The 27,863-nt window shown below is 35.7% G+C and overlaps 1 protein-coding gene across 1 annotated transcript in view; it reads left to right on the forward strand.

Annotated features, from left to right (window-relative positions):
* Positions 1 to 27,863, forward strand: part of COL21A1 (collagen type XXI alpha 1 chain) — a 118,902-nt gene that overhangs the window by 64,990 nt on the left and 26,049 nt on the right. The window contains exons 15-19 of the mRNA XM_087775182.1: positions 926 to 979; positions 1,058 to 1,111; positions 4,999 to 5,052; positions 25,075 to 25,119; positions 25,476 to 25,529. Of these exons, the coding sequence (XP_087631308.1) occupies positions 926 to 979; positions 1,058 to 1,111; positions 4,999 to 5,052; positions 25,075 to 25,119; positions 25,476 to 25,529 (261 nt within the window). The remainder of the gene's footprint in view (positions 1 to 925; positions 980 to 1,057; positions 1,112 to 4,998; positions 5,053 to 25,074; positions 25,120 to 25,475; positions 25,530 to 27,863) is intronic.

Genomic DNA, 27,863 nt, shown 5'->3' on the forward strand with positions numbered 1-27,863 from the left:
AGGGCTCAGCCATGCCCTGCAGTGGGTCGGTTGGAGCCGACTGGAACTGGCTGTGGCCAGCATGGGGCAGCCCCGGCCTCTCCTCACAGAGGCTGCCCTGCAGCCTCCGCTGCCAGCACCTGGGCACCTGCACCAGTACAATATAATTTATATTTTTGGAATAGGTGTATTCACAGAGAATTTAATTCTGCACTCCTAACTTAGAAAAATTTCCAGTGAAGTTACTGGATATACTTATGTCTAGTAATATTTAAACTCATGCTTTGCTTATTTGGATATTTTGAGAACTCTCTTCATCCTTCTGTTAATGGATCGATGTAATTAATGTTAACATAACACAAAATGCTTATAAGTATATTTTTTGCAAATATGTCTATGCCTTTAATATGATATATATGTAATAATTATATTGCAAAGAAGTCTGTGCTTTTAATACATAGAAATGTACATGAATTATATAACCAAACAGGAGAGAGGGAGAGGAGTGAGGGGAGTGAGGAGAGGAGCACAGGAATGGAGTGAGACTGATAGCGGCCTGGAATAGAGATGTTGTTTTAGTCTGTAATTTATAAGAAGCAGGGTGTGCTTGTATGTAAATATTTGTATTTCAGAGAGCATATTTTGGTCATCCAATGTTAACAGTTACATTTTCACCTGTCCTTATATTTTTGTCATGTATTTATTGGTCTAGAGTATTAAGCAATTTGAAAGAGGGTCTGTGTTCACATTTCTGTCTTTTAGAGCATATTTATGTTTCCGTAAGAGGGAGTTGTTATTAATTTACCACTGCCTGTGTTAAGAAAGAAACAAATCTTCCATACATTTTGAAAATAAGAAATAACATACATGAATTACAGGTTAAATATACTGAATTTGCAGCATAAACGTTGAGCACTACTTACTTTTCATTTGCTGTATTTCTCAGGGTTCAAAAGGAGAGAAAGGTGATACGGGGTTTCCAGGAATGCCTGGGCGAACTGTAAGTTTTGTAAAGACGATTTGCCTTTAACTTTTGCTTGTCAATTCACCTACTGATGACTGTTAACCGTTGCCACAGGGAGACCCTGGCAGAAGTGGGAAAGATGGATTACCGGGAAGTCCTGGTTTCAAGGTATGTACAAATGTATATTCATATCTTGCCAAAGTCTTCAATAGGATTGCTATTGGTCTAAATATACTCTGTTTATTCTGTGGAGAATTTCTGGAAATTAAAATAATGTGTGTAACTGGGAAATGCCAAAGTTTACTGCAGTTAATGGGCAGACTTCATTGGTTTCAATTGATTTATAAGCAGGGGCAAAGTTTTTGTTAAGAGTGTATTAGTGATCATCAGAGATTGTTTATACTTTGTCTCCCTTATCCTGTTTGTGTTTTCTAACTCTGTGAATCTGTTAATGAAATTTATATACGAGCATACACTGCAGAACATACCTGTTGTCTACAGTTAAGAAGGAAGTCATCTAATTATTATTATTTCTTTTGAAGGAACCTGAATGAAAGTTAGGGGAAAACACCTTCAGTATTGGATTAATATTTATGTTCGTATTCTCTTCACTGTGCAGTGCCCTTTATATTTAATTTAGAATAGTTTTTCAAATGGACTAAGTATGTATCTACTGTAAAAAAGACTACAGGATCTGATATTTCTATAATGTATTGCAGTCTGTGAGCTCACTGGATGTTTTGTTTACCCAGTTGTTGTTTGTACTGTTCTAATTTGTAAAAAGACGGACTTTAGTAGTATCAGTTTTAAGTTCACAGAAAAAAAAAATATTACTATGTGATGTAAATGTTCCGTTGAATTAATCTAAAGAAGCTTTTTAACAGCAGCTTTGTTCCTGTAATATTTTTCTTAATGATAATAATGAAGTGATCTAGGGCTACTCAAGGTTAATGTTCCTTCAGTGTCCAAAATGCAAGTGTACTTTTAAGTGCATTTGTCTAAATTCCTATTACTGTAGTTGAAGACCTAGGTCTTTCTTCTGTTTTGTGACCATGCTTGTCTGGAGCAGTTGGGGATACCATGGCATATCTGTGACATCTGCTGCAGTATATTGATATAAAGAGGTAGATATGACACAAGACCTATGAGAGACCTAAACCCTTCCAGGCATCAGCTGCTGACAAGGTGGATCCAGCAGGATCCCAGGCTCACTCAGGCTGGAGGGGACTTTGGAGCATCTCCTGGACCAGCCTCCTGCTCACAAATGGGACGGCCCTGAATCCATATGAGGTTGCTCAGCTGGGTCTTGATAACCTCCAAGTATGAAGACTGCACAGCTGGGCAGCTTGTTCCATCCTTGACTGTCTTCATGGTGAAATTTTTTTTACCGTTATTTGCAGCAGGAGATGGCCTACATGTCTATGTGTTGACAACTGAATCAAGCTCTTAGTAAATATAATAAATGGAGCCTCTAAAGTCATTCAGCTGCTGACTGTTAACTACTATAACTTTCATGAGGTCAGTCATAAGTTTGCAGTCCTATTTGCTGTTTTTGGGTACCCCAGGTGACCTGTAAGTGTCATTTCGAAAGGACACAGGTCTCCTGTAGGTGGTACCTGCCAGCCCGATGGGGAAGCCTTGGCTGCCCTAGAGCACCTCAAATAGCACCAGGCATTTGTGATTAGGTAACTGAATCAAGCCCCTGTTCACTGTAATGGGATCTTAGATCCCTAATGTATCTCTAGACAGCTTTAGGTAGAAAAACACATGTAGGCATCTTAATTTGAAGTTAAAGAGGGGAGTTATTACTTACATACAACACTACAGCACTGTTATTCTAAAAATTGCCTGACTTCAATGTATAACTAAGCATCCTTCAATTCAAAAATTTATTAGGTGAACACATCTAAAATAACAGCCTTTATAAAGTATGTATAAAATTTAACTTTCATGGTAGGTAAACTCAATATTTCCTATTTTATTTGTTCTCTTTGGAAGGCCTAATGAGACTGTGCTAAAAAGTAATGGAATAACTTTATTTTGTGTCAAATTGATGTACTGCTTTTTTTTTAACTGCCCTTAAGTTTACACCCTTAAAATACATAGTAAAAGAAGTTGCAAATCTTCATTATAGAGTAAGATGTTTTCTTATTGCTCATTTTTCTGAAGTTAACTTCAGTAACCGTCAGCAGATTATTTCTACGATACTGAAGGACTTTTTCTTTATTTGTTACTTGGTTTAGTTTTAAATACTCCTACATTTATTTCATTTTGATCTTCCAATCCCACTCATACCTGCCTACAAATTGTCGTCGTTAATATATATCTACAAGAGCATGTATCTCTGACACTTGCAAATATGTCAGGCAAAGACAATTTAACAGACATTTTTAAAATATTCGGCTAAGTTTGTACCTATGGACGTAGCAGCTACCTGTGTTGCCATTAAAGTCAATGGAGGTCTAACCAGTAATGCCAGTGGAGTCTGGAGAGCAATTCAGCTGAAAGAAGGCATACTTGTAGGTACCAGTTTAGTTGCCTACATAAAAGCGCCTGGTGCATTTGAGATGCATTAATGTCCAAAGCATCCTAAGGGAGCTGGCAAATATGACATGAGTCCTATGGAAAGCCAGTGCCTTTCTGGAGCGGGAGTAGGAACCCAGACAAGAAACCCTTAGGTATCTCAAATATGACCAAATGTCTATGTGCGGGCAATGAAATTGAGCTCCTGGTGGCTGGTCAGCTGAATCAGGGCTCCATCAATGATCTTGACTAGACTTCTGTTGCCTGTGTTAGGAGCTTAGTTACCTACATGAATTTATTTCAAATGAATCCTGCCTTATTTTCAATATATATATATACACACACATATATACACACAGATATCTCTGCTAAGTTGGTAGAGAAATTCCTTCTCTGGTACTATAGGAAGTAGAAAAAAATAATTAGATATTAGATTTTTTCCTCTGTGCTATTTGATAACATGGACAGGAAATAGTTGTAGTTGTTTAACATAAAATTTTAACTGTCACTGGTGGCCCTTTAGAGTAAAGTATTGTGTTGATAAACCATGAATTTGGAGAGTACTTTGATCTGCTTTTATGCTTGTAAACAGTATACAGATAATTCAGTATATTAATTGTGTGAACCTGTGTACATTTAAGCTGAAAGGCATTTTCATGACTATTTTCTTAATTTAGTTATTGTAGTACAAAAATATGACATACTCATTATTTTTTATTCATTTTATAATATAATAGTTAACAGAAACCATATTCTTCATTCAAACATTTTGTCAACTTGACTTCAACATCTGCTTGCTATAAAACATTGCTTCATTCTAGGTCTGTAATCAAATTCAGAGCAGTCACAAACAGGCTGTCTTTGAAGGAAATTTCTGCTGGAGCTTTCCTGTTTTCTTACAATATTCATTCTAGGAAAGAATGTGGAAAAAAAACATGGCTTGAAACCCAGATGCTACCCATTGTTACTTCAAGTCCAGTTTTTGTAATTTTAAGTTAATTATTACCAGATTATTTTATATGTATATTAATTGATCTTTGCATTTGTTTTATGTGCTTTTATTTCTGGAATTTTCTTCAAATTTTCAGAATATTTTTGGTATCATACATATGTTGAGTAAGGACATCATAAAGATTTGATCATATCTGATACTGCTGTATTCTGGAGTGCTTTGAAATAGTTTTCAGATTATTAGTAGTTCTAACAATTAGACAATAGCAATTTATTACTGTTTTATGTGCTTCTTCAGCCAGCAATTGCTGTTATGATTCAAAAGACAGTTGTCTCTCTCATCTCTTTTTGCAAACTGTTTGACAGCAATCTGTTGGATGCAGCATGAGGGAATATTGGATTGACAACATTTCTTACTGTGTTTGAAACTGTTTTTAAGAGACGTTTGGTTGATGAAGCCTTGATCATCTGTATTGGTTTTACATTTTACTTGTAACAATTCACTATTTGAAATAATTACTTTTACTATGCAAAGGAAGGTCTTTTTTTTAATATTGTATTTAACAGTCTTTCTTTTAAAGGGAGAAGTCGGACAGCCTGGATCTCCAGGCCTAGAAGGACATCGGGGAGAGCCCGTAAGTGGTTAAATTGCTGACATATCCTCCGTACTGTTTGTTTTTGGTTTTGTTTTGTTTTTTTTTTAGTTAATGGATGCTATACATCGTGTTTCATCCATGTTGATTTGAATTGGCTGATATGTTGCTTTTTGAAAAGTGCTTTTTTATTTTCTGGTGTTCATCTTTAAATTTGGATTTAGTAAAAGAAATAAACAAGCCTTTAAAGTCAAAGATGCCTTAAAAGAAAAGATTCTTAACTATATTGCTGTTTTATACCAATTTTTATATATGTTATAAAATTGTTTATTATTGAGTTCTTTCCTATTGATAGGATGGTATGGTTAGATATTGATAGTTACTTACACAAGGAAAGATTCTGGGTGTGTTTAACTCATTTCTGCAACATGGTATATGTTCTTTCATATACTTGTTAACTGCATTTTTAAAGTTTATTTTTTCACTGTCTACCTCCCCCTCTCCTTTATCCAGTTTTATTGGTCTTCTACTTCCTTGCATCTTGTTTCACTGTCCATGTTATCTGTATCTCGGTCCTTGCTTAGCTGGGGAACATGCTGCTGCATTTTTGTTTTGCTTGTTTCCAAAGATGTTGTTCCTCTGCCGGTGTTTTTGGCAACTCCTCAGACCAGCTCATTTTTCTTCCTCTTTATATGTGATAGCTAGGCTTTGTCCTCCTTGTTTCCTTGTTTGGCTCTTTAAGGCCATCAGACTTCGCTTGAAGCAGAGGAGCCACGATACCTGTAGAAATAGCTGAAAGCTTTCAGTGCCGAGAGCGAGCCAGCTGTCATCAAACCATAAGTAATTCTTCGGTAGGCCAAGAGCAGTAAATGGAGCTCAGTTGGTGGAATGCTGCCTTCCAGATGAATTATATTTTGAATTACATTTTAAATTGTAATATAAGGAGATAAGGAGATACAGCTTTATATGTTCAGAAATGTTTGTGGTATTGAATGTAACGAGAGCCAGTATGTGTTACATGGTACTGAAATCTGGTAGAGAGTTTTGATAACTAGGAGATGGAATAACACTCCCAGATGAAAAATTCTCAAGCTCTTTCATTTAGATTTTTTACATATTCACCAAAACCTTATAAAACACTGTGAGTAGACTGCAAAACACTGGGCAATCATTCCCAAGAGACTTTCTTCCCACTTGTCTGGCTTAAGTGAAGAACACACATAATTCCTCACTTGGCTTTATTTTTTTCCTCTTTTTCTGCCCCAAATAACTGTGAGATGGATTAACCTTTTACATCTGAAGATACCATAGACTGTAAGAAAGACTTAATGTTAATTAAAAACCATAAAATACAAGTGAAGAGGTTTTGGTGTATTGTTAGTTAGTACACCGTAACAAATGTGTTGTGATAATAACAAGAGTTCTGTTGTTATCCCTAGCCTTATTTTGTCTCTTTTCATTTTTAGAAAAAAGTTAGTTAGTCATTGTGATTATTTTTTTTTTTAATTAATTTGAAAAATAGGAAGGAGAAGGCATTTCTGACCTAGGGAAGACTAAGTATTTAATATTTTAACAGCTCCCTTTTTGATCTGATAGCTTTGGTTAAGTCTGACCTATATCTACTAAAGAAATATATTTTGGTTTAAAATTAATATAAATGCTTCACAATATAACATTTTAAACAGCAATGTAAACTCATCACTTAAGTCCCATACTTCTGCTTTGAAGAGAAGCCAAGTGGCTGATTTAAGACATTAAAATCACTAAGAAGTCTTTTTAAATCACCATAAAATACCATAGAGGAAGATTTCCAATATATAAGCAACTACAGAAGATTTACACAATCCTAACAGGGCAAGCCAAATTGCACTATATGCTTCATTTATAATCAGTGGAGGTTCTTCTGAAGAGCAGAAAGTCTACATGCTGACCAGGAAATTGCCTCAAGGTAACCAGTAGGAAATGTAAGACACCTACTCATACCTGCTTGTCTGCCTCTGTTGCTGGTGTAGCACCAAGACTGCATGTGCAAACATGATGCTCCCACCTATTTAGAGCCTGAAGGAGAAGCAAAGGGCATTTCTGTGCAGCAACTTTGGGGTAAAAGCATGTGCTTGGGCTGTGCAAAATGAAAGCAGTCCTCAGCCATGGGATATGTGGGCTCCCCTATTCAAGTAGAGGATAGTTGGCTTTCATCTGATGGAAAGTGAGCTGGATTGTGGGGGCTGTGAGGGGATGTCTTGTGCAACTTACTGCTTCTGTTGTTTCTGTTGTTCCTCCAATGCGTATTTGATGTATAACATGTAAGCACCTCCTCTCTGCTCTTCTTCTGTGCAATTCAGTGTGATCTTCTCTGGTGGGATACCCTAGTAGTTAGGGCACTGGTGTGGGAGGGAGGGACTGAACTCTGCTGTGGCCTCCCTGTGATAGCCACATAGGCTGCCTAAGCTCAAGACAGGCCTTGGATGACTCTGTTGAAACTGTGACTCCATATTGTTAACCAGCCAGATGCAACTGTGGCCCTGCGACAGCTCAGCAGGTTGCATGGATACCCCACCCACATAAACATACATGCAAATAGTCTGTTTCTTCCATTCAGCCACATTAGTGTTAGACATGGCTTAATCTCTTAAGTTGGTCTTTTTAAAAATAGCCATCTTCTGATCCTTCTTGCCTTAGCAAATAAAAAGAGCATGGTTGTGAAATGAATGCATCTTGAGACAACATCTAAGAGGCAACTGCCTAGGATGGAGAGCACAGTTGAACTGAGCTCCCATTGCCTCCACCCTCTGAGATGTGTGGCTATTTTCTGGACAACATACTTTCTGGTGTATTGTTACTCTTATTAATCCCCAAATTTATAAACAGGAAAAAGTAGGTTGTAAAGCTAAGTAAATAATTCCAAGTGATGTGGTTGTTTTCTCTCAATAGTACTATTTGGAACTTAAGTTAGCCAGGGCATCCCAATCCTACCCACTCTGTGTAAGAATAACATTTGACAGTATGGACAGAATAATTTAGATAGCATTTAGTAAAGCTAGTAATCAAGCTTATTTTACTGATGACAAAAATAGGCCATACTGTCACTTGAGTAGTTTAATGGCTAGTCATCTATCTGACTGATGACAGGCTGTTTTGATAAATACGTTTTTTTGAGGGGCCAACTGCCTGAAGGATAGAATAAACCAAGATTTATTTGAGCTTAAGTTCAGCCTGGCTGTCCTTTTTAACATTGGTAGAGTTTTGTCAGAGTTTGGTTTCAGTGGAAGCTGTGTTAGACTTCTCCTTGTGTTTACAATCATGTAGATGGGAACTCTGAAGTGAATGCTTGTGGGTGAAGCTGGCAGGACATTTATAGCACTCTTCTAGGCCTAGCATGTGCTGTCCTGCCACAAGTAATATGTCTGAACATTTGCAACTGCTCCTGCCATAAGTAATATGTCTGAACATTTGCAAGTGCTCATGTTTACTCTCTAGAAATCATATTTTTCAGAAATACAGCTGCAAACACTTAAAATGGTAGAGTTTGCCCTTAATATTTAGGTCACATCACAAGACCTCAGATGTGGCCTCGTTTGTGCCAGCGATAGCAGCCTAACATGGCTTTCAGCTTCTGACCTCGGTCCCACTGTTATACCTATACTCCCAGTTTGTCTGTTGATCTCACAACTGCATCTGGAATGCCAGATCTAGATCGATACATTCTCTGAAAAATGTGTGTTTTGTGCTAAGGTATGGTAGTAGAATTCTTTTTGAAATGTGTTCAAGGTACACTAAGGATATAGAAATCTCCAATGGAAGTTGCTGTATTTTTCTTCATAAAGCAAAAATCTTTAAAATACGACATAGAAACTGGTATAGCCAGGTAGCCTGTATATTTGGAAAGCAAGCCTGAAGTTAATGTAATTCTACTGCATCTATAGCCATTCTGAGATTCATAGAAACAGGAACCAAGGAAAGAAAATTCCTGACTTAGTTATATGGTAGTATGCAGAACAAAATTTCTGTTGGTGTTTTTTTCTTTGTGCCATGTCATATTCCCCTCTCTCCCTTATTATGCAGTTTTCCAAATCTCTTCCCTACGAACAAATTGGCTTTAGCGGAACCCTTAGAGTGCAACGCCTTGAGGCAAGACGGCTTGTTAAATAGTCTTGTGTTCAGTGTTGCCTCTCCTGTCTTTCTTTGCATAGGAAACTAAGAAAAAGAGACACAAAACACAGATCTACTAGCAACTGTGTTATCTGTATATTACCAACATTCCTTAGAGATCCTGTTCTTGGTACAAATGCCTGGCAGCCAGTCATAATAATAATACAGGAAATAATGATATTTATTTATTAAAATGTAAATGTAGCTGATTCTAATGAACTTTCTTCTTCAGTATAGCTTTACACATATCACTGACTGTAATTTCATAAACTGACATATATAAACGAGCAAATATTTTGAGAATGGAGTACTTTCTGAAAAATGATATTTTGCCTGTATTTACCTGCTCTAACAAAATTTTCTTTCACTTTAGTTGCACCCTTTTATGCCTCTAGCCATGTGTACATTCTCATGAGAATCATTGAGAAGTATTAGCACCACAACCACCATATTTGAGTGAAAAATGTGAAGTGAATGAATGATGTGTAAAGAGGAACATCTCTTATAAGATTATCATCTAATATAGTTAGATGAGATGTGCAAATTTTAAGGTGTTCAAGTCCCCATTCGAGTCTACAACAGAATCAGAAAGTAATTTTAACATGATTTCTGTACATTCAACTTAGTTAAGTTAGGTAGACCATATGAGAGAGAAAGTAGCCAGTTATCTGTAGAATAGGATGGGACTGAATAATGGAAAACTTGGTAATTATTTCGAACTATTCATGGAAGGAAATTTAAAATTCATAGTCAAAACCTTTGCAACAGACATTGGAGTGTAAGAGCTATGCTAGTCTGTTAAGGAGGAAAGCTACTATTCTTACTTATCAACAGTATTTTCAGAGTTGTTTCTGGTAACAACCATATTTGAGGATACAGCATCATGTGTGAATACTTTGTCAGTCCTATCTTCCTGTTTCACAAATAGAAGGAGCAGCGCAGTGTGTTAGTGTTGACTGGAACAGATGATGACCACTAGCTGAGATAAGAGGAAGTGAAATACTTACACCAAATGTACGCACGAATGTGTTTTTCAGTGATCAGAATGGTATGCTTTGCTTGATGCACTTTATGTTGATGTTATGTTGTTTTATACCAGTTTTAGTTAATAAGTTTAGTTTATATTTTGTATCTGCATTTATATACTGAGTTATGCAATACTTCAGTTAGAAACAAACCTAAAAACTGTATAGTATATGTATGCAATAGGCCTTGTGAAAAATATCTTTCTTTCTGGAAGTTTTACTTAGTTTATTTTTTAATTCGCCTAGTCTGATTATTGTTGTATTTCTATTTTTAATCTCTCAGTAGATTAAAGCGTAAAAATCCTGTAGTATTTCCAGTGCTCAAAAGATCATGTGTTTTGTGGATTTAATACTTGTGAAAATGTTTCATACAGTACTACTCATTGAAGTTTTATATTGCCTTAACGTAGGCACTGCTATAAAATAGCGCTCTCTTTATAAGTAATACATTTAGAAGAAATAATTTCCTGTCAGTCTTTAAGAGAAAAGTGATCAGGAGACTCAGCAAACTGGTTGGTGCGAGTCTATCAAAATTCCTAGCTTCAAATCAATGCGTCAATCAAATTAATGCGTTTCCACTAGTCTGAGATGCCTTGCTAGTAGCAGCTGAACTGTGAACACTGATGGCCTGCTTTTCAAAGGTGTCAGCATTACAGTCATAAGGGAAATAAGGACTAGTATTTGCTCTGCAAATGATGTCTTTTGGGTCTCAAAAGAATCCCTTATTTCTTTGTTAAAAATTCTGACTTTGACCTGTAAATACCTTTATGTATAAAATGAAATAGTTATTCAGGTGGGGTGTTTTTTTCTACATAAATAGCTGATGCAGCAGGCATATGCCATACATCATTATTTCTTTACAAGTAGGTTTGGTTAGTTGAATTAGTTTTTTAGTGATTGTTTATTTCTTCTTCTAATTTCTGAATTGTTGGATTAGACAGGGCAGAGTCTTGCTGATGACTTTCTGACTGCTGGAGCTACTATAACAGATGTTGTTAGTCTTGTTCCCACTTGAGAAAGGGGGAGGTGACAGCTTTGATGGCACAATACTTTCAATAATAATTCTTTAATTACACAGTGCTTGTGTAAGCTCAACCACATTTTTTAGACTGAATGCAGTTTTTCCTATCAATTATAACTTTTAGGTCCACTTTAGGTGTATACATTTTTAACAGACTTTGTTTGCAAGGTTATCTTCTTCATTCTGACTGACAAGTTATTTTAACTAAATTAATTCCATACTACATTTTCAGCAGAGTTAATTGCTATTAAGAAGATAAATATGAGAATGGTGCTATAAAGAAACAGGTAATTAAAGACTTCTGGAACTTCAGGCAGGCTAATCTAAACTACTCTATTATTCCCAGTTGACAAAAATTATATAAGACATGACAGCATAGTTGCTGATCCAATGCGTATTGAAGTCAATGGAAAGATTCCCATTGAAGTCAGTCTGGACTGGGGCCACAATAAATGCTGTAATAAACTTGGACCCACTGACCTAATGCAACTTGGAAAATAATGCCTGCTTTTCTGAGTTGTAAAACTAACAATTCTCTCCCATCTAATTCTCACTTTCTGTCTGTTCCTCATGATTTCTGATTTTTAAATTTCTGTCTTCACATCCTATGCAATTACATTAATTATATTAATTTTCTATAATTATATAGTATCTTTCTTATCTATGTTTTGTCTACAGAGGCTTAGGAAAGTAGTATTTTTGGATTTTTCTAGTTAGTACCATTTCAAATTTGATAACTTTGGAAAATCAAGTGGAGAGAAGGTGGCATACCTTGCTGCCATTTTGTTAAGGATATTTTATAGATGTAATGTTAAGAAAGGCAATTTCTTAAAAGATGTAAGGAAATACAAAAGGAGCTGTAGTTTTAAGCCTATTATGGACATGAATGGCGTGTGCTATAAATAGTTATAAACGGTACTCAGAGTAGTCTGTTTTATGCTTGTATGCTGTAGTGACCTTTTTATGGCTATGCTGGTACTTTTCTTACTAATTCATGTGCTGATAGAAGTTACATACCAGCATTCCTCCTCCGTTGCAGCTGGTTTGTAAACATAGTGATAGAAATACCTCTGACCAAGATGTTGTACCAATTTAAAATCTCCCTACTGACTTGCTGAGCTGTATTACAATAAAGATGCTTGTAATTTGTTAAAATGTCTCTTAATAATTTGTTAATCTTGTATAAATTAAAAAATCTGTTAAAACAGTGTGATTCTGAAACAATTGTCCTGCAGCAAACACTTGAAGGTGCAGCTTTGTTAAAGAGTGCAGTGACTATGTTCTAAGCACAAAATTAGTGGTAGTGCTTATTTATTTGTATTCCATGAGTGATTCCAATGAACTAGTCCTATATACACAAAACCACAAACTCTTCTGAAGGGTGTAATTTCTTCAACACATTAAAATAATTTGGGGCATTTATTGGAAAGTTTCATGTAGAGAGTCGAAACTTGATATTATACTTACTAGTTATCTGTACTAGAAAGTGAGCTTTAATTCCCAGATGCAGTGCTTTGGCATAAGCTTATACTGTCTGTAGAGTAAGAGCTGTGACACGCATTGTTCCACCTGTGGTTTTTCCCACTGAGGGAATGATCATATTCACTTCCTACTGCAGCTTCAGCTTCAGCTCTCATGTTCTCAGCTTGGCTGAGATGGAGTCTAGAGATCCGGTAGGAAACTAAGAGTGAATCAACTTGGCAGTATGGATGTATACAGTACGCACCAGATATCCCCTCTCTTGGTATTACTACTCAAAAATACATATAAATGTTTGCCCATTTGAATGATTGTGCATTTAGGAGACTGGACACCTTCACATCAATTGGAGAGACCACAATATACGCATGCTTATAAACATGACTACCTTTTTTCTGAGTACCAGAAACTAGATTTTCTTAGTATTCATATTGCAGTGGGCTTTTCTATAGAGATGGTTTATCAGTATTTGAACATCATAGCTATACAATTTGAGTTTTAATGTATTTTTAAGTGGGAAAAAGTCAGGTTACTATAGCTGATTATCATTCAAAAGCGTTTCCGATGCGTTGTTTTATGTTATGTTGAGCAAATGATGTACAGATACATTTCAAGTATGTTAGCTAACATACTACTGCTTGGACTGAAAAAAGACACTCTAAAAAATTACCGGACTTGATCAAGTGGAGTTTTTTGAGGAACTAAATGGAAAAATCCACAGAACTGTAAATTGATCCTGTATTCATTATCAGAAATTTCTTTACTTCCAAATCTCAGTTAAAAAACTGGTTGTTTGCTGAATTGGCTTAGATTAAAGAATTAAAACTATATAGTCTCTTTCTGTGTATGTGAATCCAGTTTGGCTCTGTCTGGGTAGCTGATTTGAGTCAGAAAGTTTAGAAGGTCTTTAATGATTCTTTATTTTCCCTGTAAATTTGCTAAATTATGTGTTTGCTTAAGTGTTTAATCTAATTTGGTCTGATCTAATACTTTCCAGGCATAATGGGTTAATTCACCCTGCTAAGAAGAGAATAACCACTAAAGATCTTGAAAGTTATATACTAAAACTGGTATAAAATAGGTATACCTTAAGTGATTAACATTCACTTCCTTTGATATGTGATATTTAAAAAAGGAGGACTAATTTGCATTCTTTTGGATCCACCTGATGTCAATAATAATACTTAGGGCATTCCTAAACTTGTGTGCTAATTTCATACATCCAAGAAAGGCTTTTCTGAAGTAGGAAATGCTTGAAGAGAATGTTAGGACTGGTGTATGTTGTGTATTGGGCTGACGCCTGCTATTTTAGTGCCAGGAAAGTTGATGTTTATAGTTCCAGTAAACAATGTTTCACATGTGCTGATTAATCTTGAAACGACAGTATCTCGCTATTATTCTTGCCTTACAGTTTCCTTCTTAACTCCCACAGTTTTCAAGGAACACTTCAAGACACTGTCAAATCCTTCAGTAATATAGATAATATGTTGGAAATTACATCTTTAACAAAATGGATTTTGTATAGTCCTCAACAGAAACATTATGCCTAGGATCAGAAAAATAAATATATGCATCGTGAAATACTTATCAATTTGAATGAACTTCTGACAGCCAAAATACCCAGCAGTCCCTATTGTGTGGCAGCATTATCACATTATTTTGGCCTGATTTAGTCATATATGCATCACCTTTTAACCAAAATACGATATGACAAAGTATTTGAAATCATTGAAGTAACATTTTTGCAGTTTATTGGCAAGAAAGAGCAAAAAATGAAAAAAGTTCTTTTGTAAAGGAGAAAATATTTGACAACTAGTGGAGTAAATATCCCATTTATGGATTGTGGCAGAGGAGTTAGAAGTAAGTAATATGCAAGATATTTTTTTTCTCTTTGTGTTTAAATATTTTGCAGCAATGTCAGCTTTATTATTTGTGTATTTGTCTATGCTAATTTTCTTCTCTCACACATATTACAGAGGTAGAATATAAAATACCTAATTTTCTAGTATCTATGATAATAGAATTTAAAATATTTTTAGTAACAATAAATGGTCATTTAGACAGTAGATTTTATGCAAAAAGAAGGCATAGAACATATTAATTTAGTTTACCAGAGTATAAATAAGAATGTCATTTTTGCATTCTTTCATCTGTAATTCACAGCAGTTGTGTTCAAGATTATTGCTCAGGAGCTGTATTCAATCACACAGAAAGTGTCATGTATGTTAGATTCTGTTCGACTGCGAAATGAATAAATATGTAATTAATATGTCCCTGTCCTAAGTGGCAAGTCACTCAACAGTGTGCTTACTGTGGTCTTTCATTTTGTCAGGTCTCAGCAACAAGCTACGGAAAATCAAGATGGATCTGGATTTTTTGACATTGTTTTAATATATGCTGCAAAATGGAAATGTTTTGAATCTTTAAATATTTGTCAGACAATAAAGTTTTAGCTCTAAGATTGTCATTTATGGTGAATAAAAGCAGTGTGTGTGTAGGGTTCCCCCCCCCCATTTATGGTGTATAAATGCAAAATTCAGACCAAGCTTTTTAAACTGTGCATTGGTAATTCCACGTAGTCACGGGCAATGCTATGGGAGCTAATGCTTCACAATGCAATTTCTCTTTGTGTGTGCAATTTCATATTTCATTTTGAGGCACACACATCAATTGTCACTGGTTTGTGTCATTGCATTTTGACATAACAGTAGTAGAAAGTGTGATTTGGATCTAAGTAGTATGGCTCAAGGACAAATTCCTAGATGTATTTAAATGTTGCTCAGTAGAGCATAGGGATGTGTTTCAGGTTTCTAGGGAAAGTGCCATCTTCTTGGTATGAATTTTGTCTCTGTTAATGTGCATGCTAGAGAATAACCAAAAGAAGAGACATCTGAATGCCTTTAACACATCACCTAAATATTTCTATCTTCCTTTCCTAATACACTATGAACACTAGGATTTAGCATTTTGATTTACAGCTTAGGTAAATATCTGCTGGAGTTTCCAGTGACTCTGGAGACCAAACAGAAACTTCCCTCAGCTGATTGCTATACTTAGAAACCAAACATAGGCAGTAGGCTATGAATGAAGACGACACTCAGCATGTAGCAGCCATACCTATTTATTATTTCAGTTGATTTCATTTACACATTGCTGTTCTGTGCTTCTGAACATTTTTATGGTGAGTTACTTAACCACAAGTAGAAAGAGCGTTACCAAAAGGATGTTTGACTTTCCTTCTTCTGATCCAACTTCAACAGGGTAGTAACAGGGTAGCCAGTTTCCTTGCTAGTCCTCATTCTTCTTCAACATATGGGACAAGCCAGAGAAAAGATTTGCTGTACCTATGTCCTCAGAAGGTCTGAGTTACAGCCTCCTTGAGAACTGTGGTCAGGGTGGTTATATGAAGCAATCTAGCTGTAACTCCTTCAGGGCTCTAAGTGCTGCATCTGTGCATCTAATCTACAGTCTGTAGTCCGATAATTATCCAGAACGGTTTTCATTTCACCTCACGTAGTCAAGTAGACATATTTATCTGTGTTATGGTTCTTCTCTGATAGGAAACTAATATCTACATAGGATTATTCATCCCATCATGAAATACTTGTCTCAAATAGAAGAGGGTCATTTTCTTCTGAAGTTGCCTGTTTCTTTTAACTGGCTTAGACAGATTAGATTTCTAGATTAGTTAAAGTTAGTTGAATTGAACCCTTCCAGAAAATGTGGAAGAGAAAAACAAGCAAACAACTTAAAGCAGGGCTTCTTTGTTATTTTTGTGTTCAACTGGTAACTGGGTTGTCAAAGTAACTAGTTTCTTGTTCTGCTTCTTCCATGTGTCATTCATGATCCATAGCACTAGTCTTGTGCGCTATGCTCAGTTAGGGTCATGCCAGTTGTTCAAGATAGATTGTCACATACTTTGTAGCGTAGAAATAGGAAAAGATATGATGAAGTTAAATAAGGGAGATCTGCAGTATTTGTGAGCCTTAAAAATCCTTTCATCAGAGAAACCACATTACTATTGCTTATACTCAATATTCTTGCTGTGAAAAAAGTGATAGTTTTGTAACTGAGATCAGTTGGTTCACCTGAAATTGAAAAGTTAATATCCAAGTCTCAGGCACTCAAGTAGATACAGTGCTAGCAAATTTGGGGAAATTTGGTGCAGTTATTCGTTTTTGTAATCTTTATGTATTAAAATTACAGTGAATTGAAGCTATGGAAAGTCTTGTCTGAATACAGGCTGGCTTCCCATCCATAATGAAACAAAAAAATAAACAACCTTTAATCAGAATGAATTTAAATGCATTTATAAGGTTTAATTCATGTTTCTGCTAAGTTTAAAATGTCATGATGGTATAAGACCTCTCCTTCCCAAACTGAAAAAAAAAAAAAACCATGATAAAAATACATCATTATTCATTTGTACCACATATTGTTGTATTGGAAGTCTTCATTATTATGTATGTTATGACCAGCATTTGTTTCCTTTCAGATAGATAATTTAAAAATATTGTATATTTGTGCTTAGACATTGTTCTAAAAAGATTCAATATCACAAATCAAATAGTACTCTGGGCTAATGAAGCACAAGGAACGCAGTGCTTATGGGATCCTATTCTTAGGTCAAGCTTAAAAAAAAATTACTTTAGGATTTTGGCACATTTTACTCATATTGGACCAATATGGAATAAATTACTACAGGACCAGCAAAATCAAGGTTATTAGATCCACTAAGATCAAGAATAAAGAAATGTACTACAGAAATATTAAACCATTTAAGAAACAACCTTTGACTCTTACTGTGCAAATTAATTTTTGCTGTAGTAATTAGTTTTAGTAATTAAATTTAGTCTTAGTGATTGCTGTATGAGTCAAGGTGTGATTTTCCTTCTTTGTACTCTGGAAGGGTTTGATCCCATTCTCTGCACCAACTTTTCTTAGCTATTTCTTAAACACAGATAAGAACTGCCAAGCAGACTTGAAGTAAAGGAATTATCACAGAACTTTCGCTCTGTGATAGATAGCAGTATGTAGAAAATATTTTTTTTGTTGCGCCTGTTATTTACTGCCAGATTCTGTCTGTCAGAGCTTTTGGGACTTCCTTGGCCAAAAATGCATGCTGGCCTGTCCTACTTAATAGGCAGCAATGGACCAATTTTCTAGTAATTTTACAGTCCTTTTTGGAACACGGTTTTACTGTTTTCATTTGCTGTATCCTGTGAGAAGTTTCACAGTATGCACCATATGGAAAAAATGTGTGATTTGTTGTTAAACCTACTCACTGCTAATTTAACTGAGTGGCTCCTTAGTACAGGGAAGGAGGATGGCTGAAAATTGTGTTCTTCCACCTCAGTGTGACCTGTGTGAACAGAACTGTGATTCTTGTGGTGTCAGACAGCCGGGCATGTTGGGTGCTAGAAGCAGAGCAGCAGTCAGTGCTCTTCGAGGAGGCTCTGCTCTCCTCAGCCTGCCCTCTTATGTCTGCAAGGTGCACAAATTGTGTGACCCATCATAAGCTTTTTTCCATAATTTCAGTAGTGGAGAAATTCTAAAACATTTTGAAGGCATGTAACTGCCTGAATATCGGTGTGTTTACGTGTAAGTGTCAAACATGGGTCAGTTAGTCAGCTGTTAAAAGTCAGTGTGAACCTTTTAGACAGAGTGGATGTTGGTTTGCACAGCCTGTAAGGCTGGTGCCTGGCATGGCAGGCAGAGGAAGGGCATCACAGTGTCACCTGCAGGGCTGGGGGCTTGGGTTTTGTTTGGCCACCTTTGGATCCGCAAAGATTTGACAAGTCTGATACTCATATTACTTTGAAGGGTATTTACAAGAAACAGTGACACCAGTTTCAGCCTATGGCAGGATATACACGGTTTTAATTTTCTATTAGTATTTCCAGCTGTCAAATTACAGTTTTCCAAGGTCTGTGTTGTTGGCAGTGCAACAGGGATCACTGTGTTCCTCGTTTAACGTGTATGCATTTTATTTTTAATAACTGATTTGCCAGAAAAAAGTGTTTGTAAAGTCTGGTCTTGTAACTGCAAAGATCTTGGTAATGCTTTTTCCTTTCCTGCATTTAATGTAAAGCTGCTATGCTAGTCTGGTGGATGCTTATTATGTCTGTGGGAATACTTCTTTGTATTTAGCCCATTTTTCTTTGTCATCAATTCCAGCTGCTCAGTAGTAGCAGATGCAGCTTCATTGAATTTCTTTTACATGTATTTTGCCACTTTCTCCAGTAGGAAGTTTTATCCATTATCCAAATTGGGTTTGTGTCTTTCCTTCTACTAGGATTATCAAGGATTTGCTGTAATCTTGAAAAAGTACCTTGACTGTTGTACTTTTATCCAAATTATGGCTTGACTTTTACTTTTTTACATACCTCCAGTAAACCTCTCATGTATCATCAAGTATGCTTTTTCAAGTAAGGGCCAGTAACACATAAACAGTCATATTTTTCAGGTGTTTAAAGGGATCTTGGGAACATTTGGGTAGATAGATATCTTTTGTGAATCTTGTTGTGTTGCTATAATTCATGTGATGTCCTTTAGTGTCTTCCCAGAATCAGCACTGCAGATTTTTCAGAGTGAAAGGAGCCATTTGATTGAAACATAATTCAGAGAACTCGTACACACTAGAAAAAACATCTTTTTGTCAGTAGTCATGACTTTTATCTGTTTTAAACCTGATCCTTCAGCTGACCCTGATTAAGTTACCCTGTTGAAGAAGGAGTAGGGTCACAATTAGCACCATTCTGGCAGTATTCTTAAAAAGGCTTTTTAAGACTGAAACTCTCATTACAGTTTCTCAGTGCCTTGCTGGGAGTCTTTTGTGAGGCTTGTGTCACTGCCTGAATTATGAATGATCATTAGGGATACAGTTTGAATTTTTGTTGTGTAGATGGGCAACAGCCTAGAATGTGACCATCTTTTAACAAAAGTTTCTAAATGTTACTCAATGGATCCATTTTTGAAAATTAATAGAATTTAAATAAGGTAGAGTCACAGCAAAATAACCTCACTGACCATCCTCATAAAAAAAATAAAATATGAAAGCAGAGACTATCTTAAGCCATAAAAGAAACTGTAATATTTACCAATATTCAACAACAGTAGTAGAGAAGCCAGCAGATTTTTTCCCCCAAATAATGACCTCTGAAATAAAGGGTCTATGCCTACCTTACATTTTACTACCTTTTCATTTTTTCATAAGGTCTCACTGTTTAAACAGGAAGTATTGTTTTATCATAACTTTTAAAATCATGATCACTTTTTATAGAGAAAAATGATATTATTTCAGGTATTTTTGTCTTGATGTTGAAAGAAGAATGGATAGTTTGAAAAACTGTTCCATAGTGATTTGTCCTAGACAGTATTTATCAAATGTTTGACACATGATAAAATAAGTCCAGATGTACTGTATTCAGTGAGGAGCCTGTTTAAAGCAGTATGTTGAAAAAGTACAGTTTTGTATACCTACCCTAAGAAAATAAGATAATAATAAGATAATTACACTAATGTTCTCTCTACCTTCTTGGGGAATTGACTGCAAAACAGTTTGCTCATAACAGAGAAGCTTTTGGAAATGTTCTATAATTTTGCATCTTGCAGAGACAGAGTTCTATGATAATGGATATGTTATGTGTAGTCTAGAAACTCCTGCTTTCCATACTAGGGCTATCAGCCAGTACTGAAGAATGAAGTCCTACCAGGCACTGAAGAGATGGGCAATATTAAAGACAGTAGCAGAAAATAAAGAACAGAATAGGCTAATAAATACTCATTTTAGGAGTAAAATAGTTTCTGTTCTGTTTTGTTCTGAAAAGAGTTTTTATGCATGGTTTCTTCTGCTGTTTGCAAGCATAAAGTTAAGCATGAGGGAGATACAAATAGTCCATAATACTAGCTAGAAAAAGTGGGAAAAATATTTTGAGAAATGTAGCTTGTGGCTTAAGTAAAAATGCTTACACCTAGTTGATCTGTATATAAGGCCTCAGGCAATTTAATGAATGGATTTTTTGTGGGGCTGCATGGAAAAAAATCCAGCTGTTTAATATCATCCAAAACAAAAATAGACACTTCATGATTAATGAAAGCTACAAGAAAGATTTTCCAGGGATTGTGAAACCATGTTCCTTTTACAGTTAAATCCATTGTATCTGCCAGGTATTATCAAAGAATGGAAGATTTATTTAAATTGCTAAAACTGGGATAAAATAGATTATTTATACAGGATTGTATAAGTGTCATCATTGAAGCTTATCATTACAATAGAAACATATTCGTGCTTTTGGGTGTTCTGAAGTCCCAGCTGTGGGGCTGCAGCTGAGGAAGACTGCATCAGGGGATTTAGTTGCGTACCCAGATGAGCTTCATTCTGTGATGAAGCTGTGAGACCTATGGCTAAGCACTGGTATTTCTTGCAAGTAAAGCATACCCATAGCTCCTTTTACCTTTGGATATCCGAGTTTACACTTACACGCTTGTGATTCCTAGCCAATGTGAAGACTTTGTCAGAAGCTTTTTCTGTCTGAGCCTATAGAGACCTATCACACCAGGCATATACAAACAAGCAAAGAAAAAAAAAAAAAAAGATAATTTTTGCTCCAGAGAACGAGACATCAAGGTGTGTGTGATTTGGTCAACTAGGCATTGGCACCAAGAGATGTATGAGGGCAACTGCAACATCTGGCACGTATGAGACAGTTCTTAGAGCAGACTGATCTTTTTCAAAAGGTAGATCAGCTCTTCCACAGCACCTACAGTGACACCAGAGATGATTTCAGTTATCTACATGGCATTCAAGTGTCACTTTAGGTCCTGGGGGTACCCTGCAAAGCCTCCCTAGGTCTGTAACAAGAGCTTAGAAAGCTGACAGGCTTCTAGGTGCACATAGGTAACACAAGGTGGAGGATAAACGTTTAAACAGGCAAAGGAGGCTGAATAAAGGGTAAAGACAGCAGTGTCTCAATAAATAGAAAACTTGGTTAACTGCCAGACTGATACATGATCACATTAGTTTTTAGACGCAAACTCAGCAGTATGTGATAAAACTGCAGCTGAGAATCTTTAGAATAGACATGTTTTTAAACCAAGGAATTAGGTTTACTAGGCTATCTTGCTAGCTTTCAATTTCAAGTGATTATAGCACTTGCTAAGTAAGGCTAAGATAATGAATAATATTACAGGCTTTTATGAGTTAAGGGAAGACTTCACATTTAAGGGAAAATTTCAGAGAAAGGAGGAAGGCATTTGAATGAAATGAAGGTAATTGAGAAAGTCAGATTGGTGATGCTGAAAGAACTAAGGCAGTGGTAAGGCTTGCAGTAAACTTCATTGTTAAATATGAAGAAACACTGAATAAACCTTACATGAAATTTGATGTAAAAGAAGAAGGGGAACAAATTAACTGAATCAGAAATGTAAGATGGTTCAACTCATATAAGGACAGAAATCACTGAAGTGCAGTAGATGCTTTGATTTTTAGCTACTCTGGCTAGAAATGTAATGCTTGTATGTTTTGTTGGTATTATAACTGCATATATGATAAATAAAAAGCATTTAAAATAAGTTTTCTGGAAAGACAAAGAAAAGAAAAACTAGAATTACAGCCTCTTTTTCTTATTTCATGTGAACAAAATGTTGCTTGATAGCTTTGCAAAGGACATCCCCAAAGGCAATTTTTCTTCTTAGGCCAGTGAATCACAAATTATTCCGTAGCATTGATTCTGTTACTCCCAGTGGGTGGCAGTTTTCCCATTTGTAGTAGTTCCAAACATTGTGTTTCCCTTAGTGGCAGAAAAATTGCATGATGAATCTGTTTCATATTAAGTTTTGATGAAACACAGGCGTTTGTGATAATTTCAGTTACAATATACTCTTCATAAAAATTACATTTTTATCTTACAAATGGAGTAAAACTAGTTGCTTTGCCTCATGCCTTAAAGTAAGAATACATTTTTTGGTAATTAGAGTGAGGTTTCTTTGATAGTTTAGTTAGTGTTATGTCACCCTATTAAACATAACTTCCTATTAAAAGTGCTTTATTACTCATGGTGGACAAAAAAATGCTCAGATTCTGAGGATTTCTACTGCATGTGAAGTCTCTGTTTAGGAACAAGACGCGTTTCCAAAGCTTGGTTTGGCTTTTGACCTAGAAGTTAGGGATGAAACTCGGGATATCTAAACTACTTTTTAACCTTGTCTCCTGGGAAACTGCAAATAATTCTAATTGGCATAACCAGAGATTATCCATGTAAAAGGAAGTAATAGATTGGGAATAGATAATGAGAAGGAAACCAAATTTAATTTTTTAGGCATCCTGTAGCTGATCATACAGAAATTAGTCTTTGTAATTACTGAACCATGGAAGCTATACAGAAAAATAACTCTCATGGGAAAAACTCATTCTTTATGACCAAATTAGCCACTTCATTCTCCTTCTTTCGTGCCAACTGACATGTGGAGAATAACTGAAAATCTCCACCATGTGTACTCTGGGAATCACTCACATTAGCATAAGTGATAGATTCATTCTTAGCTGAGTGAATGTCAATGAGTCATAAGAGAATTTTAAGGGTCTGGACCAGCTCCCACTGAAATAAGAGCCTAAGTTCCATGTACTTCAGTAGTGCAGAGTCAATCAGAAGGAAAAAAAAATGGGGGGAGGAAATATGACTTAGTTTTACAATTGTCGTTCTTTGAGTTTTATCCTTCTTTGCCACTGATGTAAAGGTAGATGTCTTGTATCAGCAATTTCTTTTAGCTAAAAAAGTTCAACACAGCTCAGCAGGACATTGTGTTTCTTCTTTTAGGCATGCTTATATAATGGTAAATCATTCACTGTGTTGGATAACTATGTGGAACCGTCTTCTCTCAGCCCTGCAAATAACATAGAAATGTAACCATGGAAAGCTTTGGTACATCCTTTCAGTATGAGAAGGTTGCTGCCTAGTAGGAGGTTTTTTCAGCATATATGAAATTCTGTTTTATATTACAGTACAGATATTTATAGTTTAGGTTTATAGTTTACAGCTACAGAAATGAGCTGTTAAATAATTATACTGAGAACTCATGGATGGGTCTGGAATTTCCTAAATGTGGTGATAAATATGTCCTATTTCCCATCTCTTTATTTGTGCAAAAGATCTAAGATGGTTTTGGACAGAAGTTTAGCAAGAAGACTTATGCTACACAATGTGAATAGAAGTCTTAGAATGAGGTGTTGTTTTCTGGTTCTTTTTATTATATTCTTTGATCTCTTCTTTTAATGATAGGTGCATTGGAATTTTGATGACCTGTAAAATGCTCAGGATGTCATAGTTAACTCATGTGCCATTGACCAATGAACTGTTTCTGCTTGATGGGGTCATTATTAACTAGAAGCTGGGTGTAAACTGCAAAACAATGGAGCTGTCTTTTCCAAGCCAGCGTTGCACAGATGTAATCCATATGGAAGCTATCAGGTTATTTGTGGTTGTTACAGTCATGTTAATTTTTTTTCCCACAGAATGAATTTGTTTTGGTGGTGTCTAGAACAGTCCTCGTTTTCACTGCAGCATATTAATTTAAATATTAGATTAAAAGGTAAAGTCTGTAAGCCAAATTCTTGCTGCAGATTAATGGTGGTACAAGTAACAACAGTGTCTGTCTGATAAATTTGAATAGTTTAAAAAAATATTTTTATAAAAAGTAGATTAACTGAATGTAGACTACAGTTTTAAGCATATATGGAGTTTTGTTTTAAAACTGAATTATATTCAATTAAATGATCACTATAAGAAAACCGTGAGACATATGGTAGAGCTAAATGAGCAGTGGTGCTAAGGAAATGACAGAGATCTTCAAGTATTTATGGAGGTGGAAGCTAGCATACATTAAATATAATTATAGCTATCTCTTGGGTTCTGTTACAGTCACGGTATTCTAGATAGGAAAACAGGATTTGTTGTACTCATGGTCTTTTTGACCAGGACTTTTGCTGGAAGAACATATGCTCTATCTTATGTGGGAAATCCTATGGATAATGAAAAGTGGTTTCTTTCCCTGTGTCAGTCAGGGTTTTCAGTACAGCATCGCAGCCCTTGGTGGGCAGCTGGGAGCATCTGAGCCTACCCAGTGGCTGACATGGACTCCTGGCAGGAAAGCACTGGGAAGCAACAACATTAGTGTTTCATTGTATCCCCAGATGAAATAGTTTGCATGTTTCCAGCTGAAGCTCTTTTCTCTTATGTGTTTTTTTAATTTTCAATTTCCTGCCCATATTTTGAACCCCAATCATATGGAAACATTAAATTTATGAGGACATGGAGTGGGGAGGGGGGGTTATATATTATTTTCTGGAGAAACTATTCCATATATTTAAAAGGTTTTATTTTCCCCCCTCAGGGAATTCCTGGAATCCCTGGAAATCAAGGAGCAAAAGGACAAAAGGTATTATTAATAGTTCAAAACAGAGTTAAGACCTGTGCATATACCCATTCCAAAGCAAGAGTTCAGACTGTGCTGAGAGGAGAGTTTTCGTGGTGGGGATTTAGGACATCAAATCGTGCTGCAAATGAATGGAGACATGCTCCAAATTCCTTGTGGCATGTTTGAAAATCTCTCTTGAGGTTTTATTTCTACTATTCCAGAAGGAATTAATAATTCAAAAGTACCAAAGTTAATGACATAATACTTTGAGAAATTATCCTAACTAAATAAATCTGCATAGTTAAAGAATATTTAACAAATTTGTTAACTATACATACATTAATCACAGAACTCTTCTCTTTATGTAAAAAATATAGGGTGAAATTGGACCACCGGGTCAACCAGGAGCAAAAGGGTCACCAGGGGATACTGTAAGTTTGCAAAATGGTGTTATTATGAACAAATAATTCTGATGCTGTCATTCTCTAATTGTAATAAACAAACAAGAAATGGCAAATAAAGTAGCAACCTAACATTTTCAGATTGGCAAATATGGTCAGACTAAGTCTAATCTCTGAATTCCCCCCAAAATATTATATACTCAAATTTCTTTTTAAAATTGATTTCCTGACTGCACATTTGATAAACAAATCCAGCAAACACATTAGTCTGAACTTACTCTCTGAATTAATTAACTTTGAATTAACTTTGAAAGTACTCAAATAAATTCATTATGAAAGTTAAGACCAACTTAAATATTGTCATAGTGTACAGTGGATTTCTGAAGATGACTTTCAGGATGCTTTTGTGATAGTGCTCTTTTGACAAAGACTGGGAGAATAGCTGAGATCACTGAATTCCCAAAATGCTTAAAGAGAGATTTCAATTTTGGAATGTAGGAAATGGAAAATTAATTCTTTTTGGACAGTCCAGCTTACCACATCTTTGTTACTGTCTGAGTAGGGTGATTTCCATGTTCTTTATAATCATTTAGAAAGCACAGTAGTAAATAATTGTTCTGAAAGTTGGTGCAAGTATATATAAACTTTAAAAAACTGAAATTTTAAAGGCAAAAGGGAAAGCTGCTTAAAACTGGTTAGAGATCTTTCTTTAATTAGTAGAAACTTCATCACTGGTTGAACATATGCTGCCTTCAAAAATTATTATCTTTTCTATTGAAAAGTTCAGCAATGTTTACATGGTTCCATTATTAATTGTCCTCACTGTTAACATGTCTTTTTGTAGTTTTCATTTTGTGTTTGAGATATCTTCTTTGCTGACTAAAATGCTTCTGACTTTCCTGAGAGATACATGGCTTAGCATCATAAATAAGCTGTTCACTATGACTTTTTATTTAGTTAAAGAACCTGTGTTTCACCCTATGTTTGACCTCAGGCAGATCAATGTAGACTATTACTTCTTGAATGAAGTAAATACTGTAGAGAATCAAGTACAGAATTAAGACTCATGCTACTATCTCTATGGACAATAGGGCACTAAATGACTGAACTGTTTTAACCTTTTAAGAAATTTACTGTTTATTCTTAGTGTATGTAGATATGTGGTAGCATAAGAGACTTTATGCAGTTGTATTCAGGCTACAGAATTAGTAACACTTGTCAGGGAAAAAATTAGATAACATTAATTGGTTTGTAGCTCACTGGCATATGCAAATGTTTTAATGTATGACAATGATGGGAAGAAGATTGCTTGTTTTTTTCTTGCCTTGTTGCCTCATCTTGAGATTCACTATATATTGTGCATGTAACAGGCTTGTCTGTGCCCAGTCCAAATACAAGATACAACTTCAGTTTCTCAGGAAGCCAAGAAAGCAGTTCAGTGAAAATATTTAATTGGGAAATTTCAGCATTTCTGTAGTGTTACTACTGGGATAAATATGATTACATGGGAAACTGTAAGATACTGCTTAATTTCTTTAGCTTGGAAAATGCATTTGAAGATAAATAATCACCGAGTCCAACTCTGTCTGTGATTTTGATAACAATAGTGAATAGTTTTCTAATATCTGAACCGAGAAGTATCAGATTCTTATAAATGCTTTGATAGCATTGCTTTGATAAATAAGAGACTAACATATAAACACTTTTTACAAAAATTAATCTCAGAGCAGTAATTCTCTTGCTAATTAATTCTGTCTGAAATGGAAGGGTAAAAGGAAATAGTAAATGAAATTATCTGGACAAAGCTGAGGGATTTGAATAGCAGCAAGAAGGAAACGCTCTGGACAGAGCTTCAGAAAAATCATTAGAAATAAGCAGATGGCATTCATGAAGTGGAAGAAGAGACTGAGAAGCTGAGAAAGTGATATCTGCATTGTAGGTACAAATGACACTGACCATCTTATTCCTAAATAGGGAAGCTATGCCTAGAAGTGACAATATTCCTTCTATCAGCAGCAAAAGACAACGCTATGGTAAATGTAAGTTTTCAGCCCGGCAGCATCTTTGAAGCATGGAAATTGTGGATGAAAGCTGTGAACTGTTCTCTCTGCTGCCCTTGCTGTTATGTTAAGCATATTGATATTTTGGCAACAGGTGAGAGAACATTGCCATAGATTCTTGGATTTTGGCGATTGTTAAGAGATTGTATTGTTCAGTATCATAACTTGTCTGTCTCTCAGTTTATCTACCCCATCTCTTTTCAAGGTCTTTCACTATGAAAATGGTTCATCAGTAGTGAACTTCCTCTTGACATCCAGCTGTCAGGCTGGATTTCATCCATTCCAAAAGACAAAGGCATTTCAG

Source organism: Nipponia nippon, unplaced genomic scaffold (genome assembly GCF_047370975.1).
Source record: "Nipponia nippon isolate SJK-2023a ecotype South Korea unplaced genomic scaffold, ASM4737097v1 scaffold_4, whole genome shotgun sequence".
Lineage (NCBI taxonomy): Eukaryota > Metazoa > Chordata > Aves > Pelecaniformes > Threskiornithidae > Nipponia > Nipponia nippon.